The sequence below is a fragment of the Cynocephalus volans genome, chromosome 15 (assembly GCF_027409185.1).
Source record: "Cynocephalus volans isolate mCynVol1 chromosome 15, mCynVol1.pri, whole genome shotgun sequence".
In the NCBI taxonomy this organism is placed as follows: domain Eukaryota; kingdom Metazoa; phylum Chordata; class Mammalia; order Dermoptera; family Cynocephalidae; genus Cynocephalus; species Cynocephalus volans.
Window position 1 is genome coordinate 56,353,049 of NC_084474.1, and position 12,330 is coordinate 56,365,378.

The 12,330-nt window shown below is 38.4% G+C and overlaps 1 protein-coding gene across 1 annotated transcript in view; it reads right to left on the reverse strand.

Moving 5' to 3' along the window:
* SPAG1 (sperm associated antigen 1) overlaps positions 1 to 12,330 on the reverse strand; it is a 77,281-nt gene that overhangs the window by 3,095 nt on the left and 61,856 nt on the right. The window contains exons 12-15 of the mRNA XM_063079844.1: positions 9,656 to 9,808; positions 5,260 to 5,426; positions 4,005 to 4,137; positions 1,780 to 1,906 (exon numbers count right to left, since the gene is read on the reverse strand). Coding sequence (XP_062935914.1) covers positions 1,780 to 1,906; positions 4,005 to 4,137; positions 5,260 to 5,426; positions 9,656 to 9,808 — 580 coding nt within the window. The remainder of the gene's footprint in view (positions 1 to 1,779; positions 1,907 to 4,004; positions 4,138 to 5,259; positions 5,427 to 9,655; positions 9,809 to 12,330) is intronic.

Sequence of the window (12,330 nt, forward strand, 5' to 3'; positions counted from 1 at the left end):
CTAAGATAGTGCTTATGTGACCTTCCTGGGGGACTAGCTGTGATGTCACATCACTTCCCCTTCCCCCCAGCAACACACCAGAGCAAAAGTGATGTGTTTAAAAGGATAACCTTAAATCTGCTCTAATTTATAAAAAGGTAAATTACTTACAAACTATAGTACATTATATACTATTAGCAACAAATTTCCACATACCACTGTGTTACAATGGCACAGTTGGAATCTACTAGAAAAAAATGACATTGTATTTAAATGTTCGGTGTTCTAGGCGAGTGACCATACATGAAAGGCAAAGGAGTGGGCTGGGAGGACAGTCGTCCTGGGGATGGGTTCCAGGACATCCAGCGGATATCAAAATCTTAGATGCTCAAGTCCCTGATATAAAATGACATATATTTATTTATAACCTATGCACATCCTCCTGTATATTTTTAAAATTATTTTATATTTCTCCTGTACACTTTAAGTCTTCTCTAGATTTCCTTACAATACAATGTAAATGCTATGTAAATAGTTGCTATACTCTATTGTTTGGGGACTTATGACAAGAAAAAAGTCTACATATTCAGTACAGATGCAATTTTTTTTCTCAAATATTTTTGATCCTCATTGGTTGAATCCACGGATACAGAGGGCAGACTGTATTACTTTGCTCTCACAATAGCCCTATAAATATTAACTTCGATTGTTCCCATTTTAAAAATGAGGAAACTGAGACATAAAGAAATAATCTTTGGGATGATCACGGCAGCAATGACCAGAAGGTGGATGATAATTCACTGTGGAGCTCAGGTTATGCTGAAGGAAAGAAGCCAAAGAGTAGAGTACATTATATATGATTATATTTATGGTTATGTTAAAAAATTAATCTACAGTGATAGAAACTAGGTGAATGGTTGACTGGGGGTAGGGTTGGAGGGTGGGAGATTGATTGCAAAGGGGCCCAGGGAACTTTCTGGAGAGATAGTAATGTTCTTTATCTTGACTGGGATGGTGGCTACAAGGAATATACATTCATGGGAAGTCAATGACCTGAACATTTAGAATGTGTGAATTCCATTGTATTAGACTTAAATAAAATTGATTTTTAAAAAATACCATTTCAGGACATGCCATTTTCCAATTCTTGTTGGTTTTTCCTTGTGATGTTATTTTCTACATATACGAACATTCATTCGGCAAGATTTCTATGCAGAAGAATCTGCATAAAGAAAGTGTAATTATACAATACCTAGTTCTTCTAAATTAATGGTGTGGTCTTCTTAGAGAAGAATTCTATAGTCTCACACTATCAGACGGCTTAAGGACCAGATCACCATATGCTTCCAAATCTCTGACATAACTTCCATTCCGCATGTCTTCCACTTCCATTCTGATATGTCTCTACCCATCTTCCATTCTGATGCCTTCCCCTACCCTACCTGCAACCCAATCTTTGCTGGAGGAAGCAGTGGCACTGACAGTGGCTTGCAGCAAGTCAGTAACAAACCTTCCTGTCCCTTAAGGTGAACCTATTATCATGAACAATACTGCTTAGAAACTTACAGAATAAATCAAAATTGAGGGGCCAGAAAGAATTTTAGAAATTATCTAGCTCCTTGTTACAGCTGGGGTGAAATCTAAGGCCTATTTCCAGGTTTTAGGATTAGTTAGTATAGTACCAGGATTCGGTCCCAGGATTACCTCACTCCCATTCCACAATCCTGAGATTTGTGTTCATGAAAACCACTTGTTTTGTTTGGAGTTGCAATTTACATATTAAAAGGAAGATTTCCTCACCTTGAGTCCTTTATGAGCAAGAGCTCGTCTGTAGCACGCTTTCACATTCCCGTTATCTATATGAAGTGCCTGGTCACAATCCTGCTTTGCCTCTTCAAACTGGCACAACTTCAAGTAGCAGAGAGCTCTGGCATGAAGTAATGGAACTCAGTATTAGGAAAAGTAAACATAACACATCTGTAAATTTAGGCAGCTAATAAAAACTAGAAAATAGCTCAATAAGTCTCTTTCTATACCACAGCTGTTTCAATTGAAACTTAACATTTAACTCCAAAAATGGTACTCTCTTGCAGTGCATGAAATTATGGCACTGGGGATACAGCTGTAAACAAAATACAGTCCTAGCCCTCAAGGAAGATGCAGTCTAGAGGAGGAGAAAGACAATTAAGCAAACAATAAAATCTGTACAGGATGCTCTGGGAATACAGAGCTGAGAACCACCTCAGATCTGGTGGGGCCGAGCAGTCAGGGAAGACTTCCGGGAAGAGGTGACATTTAAGTTGAAACCCAGAGTATGAAATGAAAAGAATCCAATGCCAAGGCAATGAGTTGAAAGAGTTAAGATGGAGATAGGGGACAGTGGAGGCCAAGCACACAGCATGTGCACAGACCTACAATGGGAGAGGACATGGTGCTCTTCATGAATTCAGAAAAGTTCCATATGGCTGAAGTGCAGGGATGAGGCTGGAAGAGTAGGCAGGCCAGATCAGGAAGGGCCTTGTAAATCATGGCAAGAAAAGTAGAGCTTTACCCTGAGCTTAATAGACGTCTGCTAAAGGATTTTTAATAGAGGCTGACATGTTCACCCTGTTTTAGAAAGATCACTCTAGCAGCAAGTTGGAGAATGAGACAAGAGGGAACAAGTCTGTTCAAGGACACACCATGGAGCCTGTTGCATACATCTATAAGGATTTTTAATAGAGGCTGACATGTTCACCCTGTTTTAGAAAGATCACTCTAGCAGCAAGTTGGAGAATGAGACAAGAGGGAACAAGTCTGTTCAAGGACACACCATGGAGCCTGTTGCATACATCTATAAGACAACAATGGCCCAGAGCAGGGGACTGATGGTGGGCAGAAAGGGTCATGCTGAAGAGGTATTTAGAAGGTAGGACCATGCGAGCTTGCTGACTAATTGGAAGAGGGAGGTCAGGGAAAGGGAGGCATTTGCCAGGGATGACAACTGGCGGAGTGCAGAAGGGACTGGAGTGTTCAGGTCTGGAGCTCAGAAGACAAGAGATTTGGGAGACATAATTGTAAGGTGGTAAATGGAGCTGTAGAGAGGATGAAATGGCCCTGAGAGGATGTAGAGTGAAAAAGGGATCTAAACCTCCAGAATCCCAAGAATACCAGGGAAAGAAAAGCCAGCAGAAGGAGAAGAGAAGAAATGCAATGAGCTGTCTGCCACTGCAGCCAAGGGAAGATGGGGGTGTCCTGGAAAACTGAGTGGCCAGTGATGCCCAATCCTGCAGAGGCTGAGCAGGAAAAGGACAGAAAGTGATCTGTTGGACTTAGTGATACTATTTTTAGTAAAAAGGTTACTAGTAGAGAAAAACATGTATGAAAACATAGTAAGAGATTAAGAATTTACCTGAAATAACTAGAAAAATGTGTGTTGAGTCCCTCTTTAGGAACCTATCCCTTATTCCTCCTGTCACTCCAGACTCTAGTCACTCCCCCAAAATCCCCAAATCACCATATTCTAGACAGGTATCTTTACCACATGTGGTAAAGAGGGCACCCAAACAGCATTATAGAACAATCTGCCCATCCTACTGCACGCTATAAAAAGATACTGGTCTCTTCTCTCAGCTCTTCAGGAAAAAAAGGGGCATTGCTCCATAAGCCACTAGTTTGAAAAGCCATTGACGCCCATTTCTCCCATGCTGGACCATGCCCAGGCTCAACTAACTGCAGCAAGGCCAGATGGCCCGGAAATGCCAAATCAGACCAGCACCACTCAAAGTGGCAAGGATGACACGGCCCATATCAGACCTCCTATCCTTCCCACACCCCACATTTCCAGTCTCTCCAGAACTCCTATGGCCCCAACTCTTTCAGAAACACTCACTTAGGACAGTTTGCTATATAAAGTCCTAGAACCTGACAAAAAGCTTTGGCAATCAGTTAATTTTACTAATAAAATAATTTAACATTAAAAATAACTTGCTTTTAATAATCAAAACCATTAACATAAGAAATATATAATGTTACAAAGAACTTGCCTGTTTGTATATATGGCACATTCCTTGTTGTTAATCTTTAAGCATTCAGTGTATTTACTAAGGGCATCTTTATAGTTTTTGCCCTTTACACATTGATTTCCTTCTTCCTTAAGGGCTTTAAACGTTTTTTCATCTATGGGACCTGAAAAAAAAAAAAAAAAAGAGGAAGTACAGGTATTCACATAAACGCCTCTACATAATCTTAAGCAATAAATCTAAAAACCTTCTGATAGATGTATGGAATATATGATATAAACTTGGAATGTAAATGATAACCTTATTTGTCCCTCTGCACAAATTGCATAAAATATTAGCTAATTTTTTATCTTTTATTTCAAGTCACAGAATATTTATGCCTATGTTTCATGTTTCAAAAGATCTTACACAATGGGGTCAAATGATACTTCCCCTGAACCCTGGTCTATAAACAGTAAAATAGAATAGACCCCTCCCCTCAATTTGCCAGTAAACTTTCCTCAAATGTTTATCCTCCAATATTTTTAAACCTTTGGTAGGTGTCCATTCTCACTAACAGTCAGTAAACACATATTAACAGAAAAATTCAGAAAGAGCTGATTACACCTGTGCTTATGATTTGCTGCTACAGTTATATATGCAATTTGTTAATAATAAACAGCTCACCTCTACTGAGCAAATGCTTTGTGTCAGGCCCCATTAATAATGGACTCTAAAAAACTAGAAATCGCCATGCTTTTCCTAGGAGTGCTAAACCATCGAAAAGCTTTGACAGATGTTCCTTGTCTGTTCTTTCTGGCAAAAAGAGTAAGGGTCCCACACTAGCCATTTGAGAGAGAGAGAGAGAGAGAGAGAGAGAGAGAGAGAGAGAGAGTGTGTGTGTGTGTGTGTGTGTGTGTGTGTGTGTGTGTGTGTGTGTGTGTGTGTGTGTGTGTGTGTGTGTGTGTGTTGTTGTGGAGTTTTATTTTATTTTAAAGACATCATCTTAGTCCTTTTGCCTCATCATATATATGGTCTCTATATAGAGAGAGAGACGTCATATATATATATGGTCTACTAGAGAGCTATATGCTACTTAATTCCTTTTCTTCTTAATAATAATGCTGACTTAACCCTTATTGAGAAGTTACTATAAGTCAGCACATGTGCTAAGTATTTATATACATATCTACATTTATGAGAACCACCTCATGAAATAGTTATCTCTCTGCTTTCCTGTGAATTTTATGCACATGGCTCAAGATAACCTTCAGAAGAAATGAGTGCAGGCTTCCCACACCTGTGACGCCCAGCTGGTGATGGCTGTTGGAATCTCCTGCTTGGTCTCGGATCATCTCTGCTGCAGGACCCCAAGCTCGCAGTGGCGCAGAAGTGGGCACAGTAGGAATGGGTGAGAGCTTTTCCCGCCAGTTTGGTCCATCCAGCTCCATTAAAATTCTTGTTATTCTAAAGAAAAAATGAGTGTTCTCTATTGACCATGCAATTTGCTTTTTATATTACTGAAGTTCAGATCAAGAGTAAGATTTACAAATGCTATCTATGCATGTGTATAGTTCCTTGTAGAAAACACACAATATTTAGCTATTTTCTGTCCACATAAACTGTTTCCAAAAGGACTTTTTAAAGTTGCCATAAACGATGTAACTTGAGAGCATTTTTTAATTAAAAGAAAAAATAGACATTTTTAATTTGTCAGAAAAAGTTTAATGCATATACAGTGAAATTTAAATTTTTGAGAAAATGAAATATAGAACTAAACTTTAGGGGACCTAGAAGAAATGGCCCCATAATATTAAGTGCAATTACTAAATTGATAATGTGTTCCTCTTGAGAATAATCAGATGTACTTTAGAATTTCTATGCCCAAACTGTACACTGAGGTGGCTGCAGACAGGTGTACAAAAATGCTAAAACTGATGAGGACTACCTGTAATGTGGAATATTGCTTTTCCTAAAAACATTTACATGTACTTAAGATACTCTTTCTTACCTTGTATTTTTTTCATCTCTAAAATTATCCACTTTTCTTTACATATGAATAATGACGAAAAAACAGGATACTGTAGTCTGCTACCAGGGCCTTTATATTAATGAGATTTACTGATGGCCATCATAAAATTCAGATAGACATCCTCGATCATCACTTTCTTATTATTTATAGGACATACAAAATGTTATACTTAGATTTAAAGTTGAATTATGTCTTTAGGGTCAATCTGGTTAAAAAAGGGTATTTCACAAGGCAAAGAAGGTATACTGGTAATTAGTAAAATACATTCAAGTTAGTTAACTCAGTATGTCTCGTGTACTTTTTTGTGTAAAAATTTTTATATTTATATGTAGACAAATATAATATACATACTTTCCCTACAGTTTCTTAAACTGAAATTTCAGTAGCAATCTTTGGTTATGATAAATAAATTTCATGTTTTAGTGTAAAAAAATAAATTTGAAAATTAATGTATAACCACTCATAATTGCAGAAGAGAAAGAAGCTTTAGAAAAAAGAATTTTCAAGCAAAACTTGTATTACCAGCAGAGAGGAAGGAAGAAGCAGCTGAAAAGAGATGATGTGTTGCCAGGGAGTAAATAAGTATATGCAGGGAAATTTAACATGTAAGATTCCTGGAGGGGAAGAGAGGAATATGGTTAATGGACAACAGAAACAAAGTACTGATGTTTAAATTAAGAAAAATAGTAAGATGCTGTTTAATTTTCCATAATGAACTGGAATAAATGGAAAAGCAAGCATAAATATGGATTCACAAAAAGGAATAGCGAGGTTTTTAAAATGGATATTTTATATTTAAAAAAACATATGGCAAAACCAGACAAAGCCGCCTCATCTTCTTATAAAGCAATATATCAATAAGACCTATTTAATTAAAAAATGACTTAAGTCTTAAAAGTCAACTGGTATAGAAGAACCTTCTTGTGTACATATAAGAAATATAATTCAAACAGTTAAACATAGGACTACCATATGACCCAGTAATTCCAGTGAAAACAGATACGCAAACAAAAACGTACCCGTGAATGTTCACAGCAGCACTATTCACAACATCCAAAAGGTGGAAACAACCCAAATGTCCATCAACTGATGAGTGGATAAACAAGAGGTGATGTATACATACACATAATGGAATATTATTCAGCCATAAAAAGAAATAAAGTACTGACACATGCTACACCATGGATGGACCTTGAAAGCATTATACTAAGTGAACAAAGCCAAACACAAAATGCCACATATTCTATGACTCTATTTTTATGAAATATCCAAAATAAATAAATCCACAGACAGAAAGCAGACTGGAGGTGCCAGGGGACAGGGGAAGGAGAACAGGGAGTGACTGCTTAATGGGCACAGAGTTTCCTTTCGGGGTGATGAAAATGTTTTGAAACTGGAAAGAAACGATGGTTGCACAACATTGTGAGTGCACTAAATGCCACTTTAAAGTAGTTAATTTTACGTTATGTGAATTTTACCTCAATTTTTTTAAAAAGTATAATACATTAAGTTCAGAAATGTCAGTAATCACGATGTAATCATGGTCTCTCAGACACACTTCTCCCTTCAAACTACTCAGCCTACTGCTAATTTATATTTCCTAAAATACCTTTTCATCAGCCTCTCCTCTCCATCAGATACTTCGGGTGTCTTCTCTGTGAGAAGAACCTACTTTATCCAACTGTATTTGAAAACTACCAGGCAGAGGATGAGGCATATTGAAAGCAAAGCCCCGAAGCACAGGAGTGAACTATGCTTTCTCTGTTGGAGAATGCACTCATTCAGCACATTGTTTTCCTCCTTCCTGCACATGGATCAACACATTTTTATTGAGGGTTTCTACTGTACAAGGTACTGAAGCTACAAAGATGGATAGAACACAATTCCTGACTTCAAAGACCTCCAAGTAGAGAGACAGGAAAAGAATTTTACAAAAAGAGAGAGATGGAGAATGTAAAAACAATATGGAAAAAGTTGGGTAATAGAAGAAGGCACCATGTTATTGGGGCACTGAGAAAGAGAACCTAAGGTGTGTGTATGGGGTGGGGAGAGATGGTGGATCAGGGCAAGTTGTTTCCTAGAGGAAGCAAGTTCTCTCCTAAAGGATGAGAAGGAGTTAAGCAGACAAAAGGGGGGAAGGGCCTGCAGGCATATGTAGGGAGGCAGCGGGTGACATGCAGGGAGGCAGCTGTGCAGCACCCGGTAAGACTACTTGATTTTATAAGCTCAAGATCAAGGAGTCTATGGTTGCCTGGAGGTTCAGTCTCATCCCACTCTGCCACAAATAGCCGATATTTTTCCCTTTCTTCTAGTCAGGCTGGGATCAGACAGGTTCCCTGTGATCACCAAGTGGAAGCTACAGGGAATGGCTATTGGCTCTGCATGCAGATCTTGCCAACACTTTTCTCTGAAATGGACTGGGACCACGAGGGAAGGGAAGGCAAGATTTAAAAAAAGAATTAATGTGAAACATGCCATTCTCACTTTCTACAATTTTGCTCAAGGTCTCCTCACATTCTATCAGCACCTTCAGGGCTGGCCAATTGGCTCAGTTGGTTAGAGCACGGTGTTACAACACCAAGGTAAAGGGTTTGGGTCCCCACACTTGCCAGTCACCAAAAAAAAAAAACATCAGCACCCTTCAAATACCACCTCAAGTGCTCTCTCTGCAACAACCATAGCCCACACAGACAAAGGTAGCCCGACCTCTCCGTGTTCCACCCCTACCTTACTGTGTAACAAATTTTCCCACCTAGGGATAATCTGTCTTATGTTAAATTTTCCTCCTAGCTATATCCCACTTTGCTTAAAGGCAGAGACCATATCATTTTTTTTTTCTCCTCTTGTCTTTTATGGGGGGACTAGGGCATGGTACACAAGACCAGCACAGAGTACAGTGTAACACATAAATATTTGAGAAGTTATTCTTTGGGCAAATGGGATCAGAAAATATTATACATAGCTAGAAATGTTATCCAACTAGTAATTTTCAAACTTCACCTGAAAGCAATTTCAGAAGTCTAGAAATTCTTACCTTTCCATTCTCACTCGGGGAGAATAGCTTATAATGTAAATTAGATCCAAATTCTTTGCTATTTCACCATTATAAATTAATACTCATCCTAGATGAATGTTTACTGACAAGGATATATAACACAAATATCTAGCAGGCTCATAAAGACATTATTTCTCCTGAGGAGAAACAACAGGTATGTTTCCACTGACAGATGTGGTGCCAGTGAACATCTGCAAATCCTGTGGGAGCAGAGGATTCAACAAGACAGTTTTCACTACAGTTCTGGATCTTGTCCTATAGTAATAATTTACGACATCAACGAAAACACTTTCCCAACACCGCAGATATTTCAGCAGCACACATAAGCTATGTATGCTGTGTTATTAAAAAGAAAATATTCCCTGAACAGTAACAAATGAACCAGGAAACGAATATAAAGGTATTAGAGGACAACTTAAATCGTATTAAGGGATAGCTAGAAATAGAGAGAGAGAACCATTCAGTTTAATGGAGTGAAAGGCAATCATTTATGTAAGGTAAATAACAGAACATGTCTCCGCTTGACATCTTTCTTAAAGGGTGGAAAGAGAAAAAATCTAATTCCATTAAAAAATAACTGGGTCTAGTAGCTGCCTCAAGTTAGATTACCTGTTAACACCATCGTTTGCTAGCTGGATTCCACAGTCTATTTGCAATACTGTTTTATAGTCCACATAAGCTTTCCCATACTGCTCTAAGGTTTCATAGGCCATTGCTCGTCGCAGAAGAGGCTTCATTGAGAATGGGTGAAGTTCCAGAGCCCTAAAAAAGACACAAATATTAGATATCATCTATTTTGAAAACTACTCTTTAATTTATAGTTAACAAAATATATACTGCAATACTGGACTCAAATATTACATATCTGATATTTCATCTTGGGGATCAGACAACATACCAGAAAGGCAAACCCAGAGTAGCCGAGCAGTTAAGTTAGTGGTCACTTCCTTTTAACCCTGTACCAAAGTGCTCTGGCATTTACTCTTCCCCCACTGAGGCGTGAGCTCCCTGGCAGCCTGCCTCAGCCTCCCCAACGCCCTAACAGAGCCCAGCAGGTCACTAAGCCAGAGCAGGGTTTCAACAGATTCTTATTATTGACAGATTAAAAAGAAAATTCTTATTTGAACCTATGTATTTAATAAGGCACCTACTATAGAACCACAAATACTTGTATTACATTTAAAAACTCAGCTCTCTAAAACTTACTACAATTCATTATGATTTACTTGCTGCAAAAGGGCTTCAAAAATAGACCACCAAAGATGTATTTCAAGGTTGTGTTACTTGATTTTGTTTGAAGTAAATGTTTAAAGCAACTTCAGTATTTAATGTACTTCATTGTACTCTGAAATAAAACATAATCAATTGTATTTATGAATGAAAACTATTATACTCTTGGTTCTGACAAAATTAACTAAAGCTGTAAAGAAGTATACAGAGATCCTATGAAGGGACTTTCTATATAATCTATTAACCAGAATCTGCAGCAGACTGTCCACATTGGAGGTGCAGGTTTGTTCTTTTTGTTAACTCTTATGCTATAAGCAGTATATAAAAATTAAGGGCTGGCTGGTTACTTGGTTAGAGAGTGGTGTAATAATACCAAGGTCAAGGGTTCAGATTCCTGTACTGGCCAGCCATCAAAAAAAAAAAAAAGTTAATTTGACTTGGAGAAAGCATGAGCGAGGGCTGCTTTAACTTTTTTTCCCCAATAGTCCTAGAAATCTGCTGTCTACTCCTGCCTACAATGATTTGGCAAGGAGGAAGCATTGACAGAATATCTGCTATGTGCTAGTCACTGTAGACTCTCATCTAATCTCACAACAAACCTGCAAGGTAAATTCTAATATGTTTATTATTCAGGTGAGGAAATTAAGAGACATGCAGAAATGTGCCCACATGTCAGTTCTTCTGAATGTGAGCTTCATGAAGGCAGGCCATTGCCTGCCCTTAGCACCACTGTACACCCAGCCCTAGATCAACACCCGGGCTGTGAGAGACCATCAGCAAACACCACCTGAGGAGCCCTTAGATCTGGCACTCTTACTACCACAAACACACACTAAACCACTGCAAGAGAAGGAAGCCGAGTTATCTACCTTCACGTTGGACTCCTTCACAATTCTCCACATCATACAGATACTCAACTGCACATGTGGGAGCCCTTCTGGGCTTTGTACCATGGAAATTATTCTAGAGATTCTTTTAAACCTAATTGGCTTCATTTCTCTGACAAATAACCAATTTCATTCTGAGTGGGTGTTAACATTGAGTGATTTTAACAATCATCTTTGTGCTGTGATGGTTTTTTTAAGTTTGCCCTAATAGGAATGTATTACTTTTACAATCAGTAAAACTTATCTAAAAAATAAAATTAAAATCAGATAAAAATACTTAAAACACTAGGTGATAGATCCCTGGGCATCAGGATCTGTGACCTGTACCACTGCGTTAAATCTAGCTTACTTTCATGCGTAGGGGATATTAAACTACTCGGACAGAGATTGTAAATGTGTCCCTTTCACAACCATGTGACTACCTCCACTTCTCAGCAGACTTCCAACAACCAAGGTGCTATTCTCCAATCAAGATGGCACAGAGCCAAGTGAGGGATCTAAAATTGATGAGAAAAATTTAATTTTTAGCACCTTCTAGCCTAGTAAATGCAATCTTTAACCACAATCCAGAAAATGAATATGAGCTTATGAATGGAAATTCCATTAAGGAAAAAGCACAACCATTCATAAAAACAAACAAGCAAAGAGAACTTTTAAACCAGAGCTTACAAAAGAGGCTGTCTATTCACTTAACACAGTTAAGAGTCTTCTAATTTCAAGTCTACTATAGAGTAGCAAAGATAAGCCAAGGCAGAAAATTACTACGTAACATTCATTTATATTTAGTTTGTCAAATTCTCGTCAGTGAAAAGGCACCAAAAGATCTTTGATGTGGTTTAGATAGCCCAAAATTTTCTCTGACAGATGGGAAAGTGAAGATTTTTTGAAAGCTGATAAGCAATTATAAGAATAAAAAGTAATTTCTACAATAATACTTTCAGACTTTTGCTTAGGCATCATAACCCTTTTTCACGTATTATCTGAGGCCCGAAATACAAGGGGTCTTCAAAAAGTTCATAGAAAATGTGTATTATGGGGCCGAGCCCGTGGCGCACTCGGGAGAGTGCGGTGCTGGGAGCGCGGCAACACTCCCGCCGCGGGTTCGGATCCTATATAGGAATGGCCGGTGCACTCACTGGCTGAGTGCCGGTCACGAAAAAGACAAAA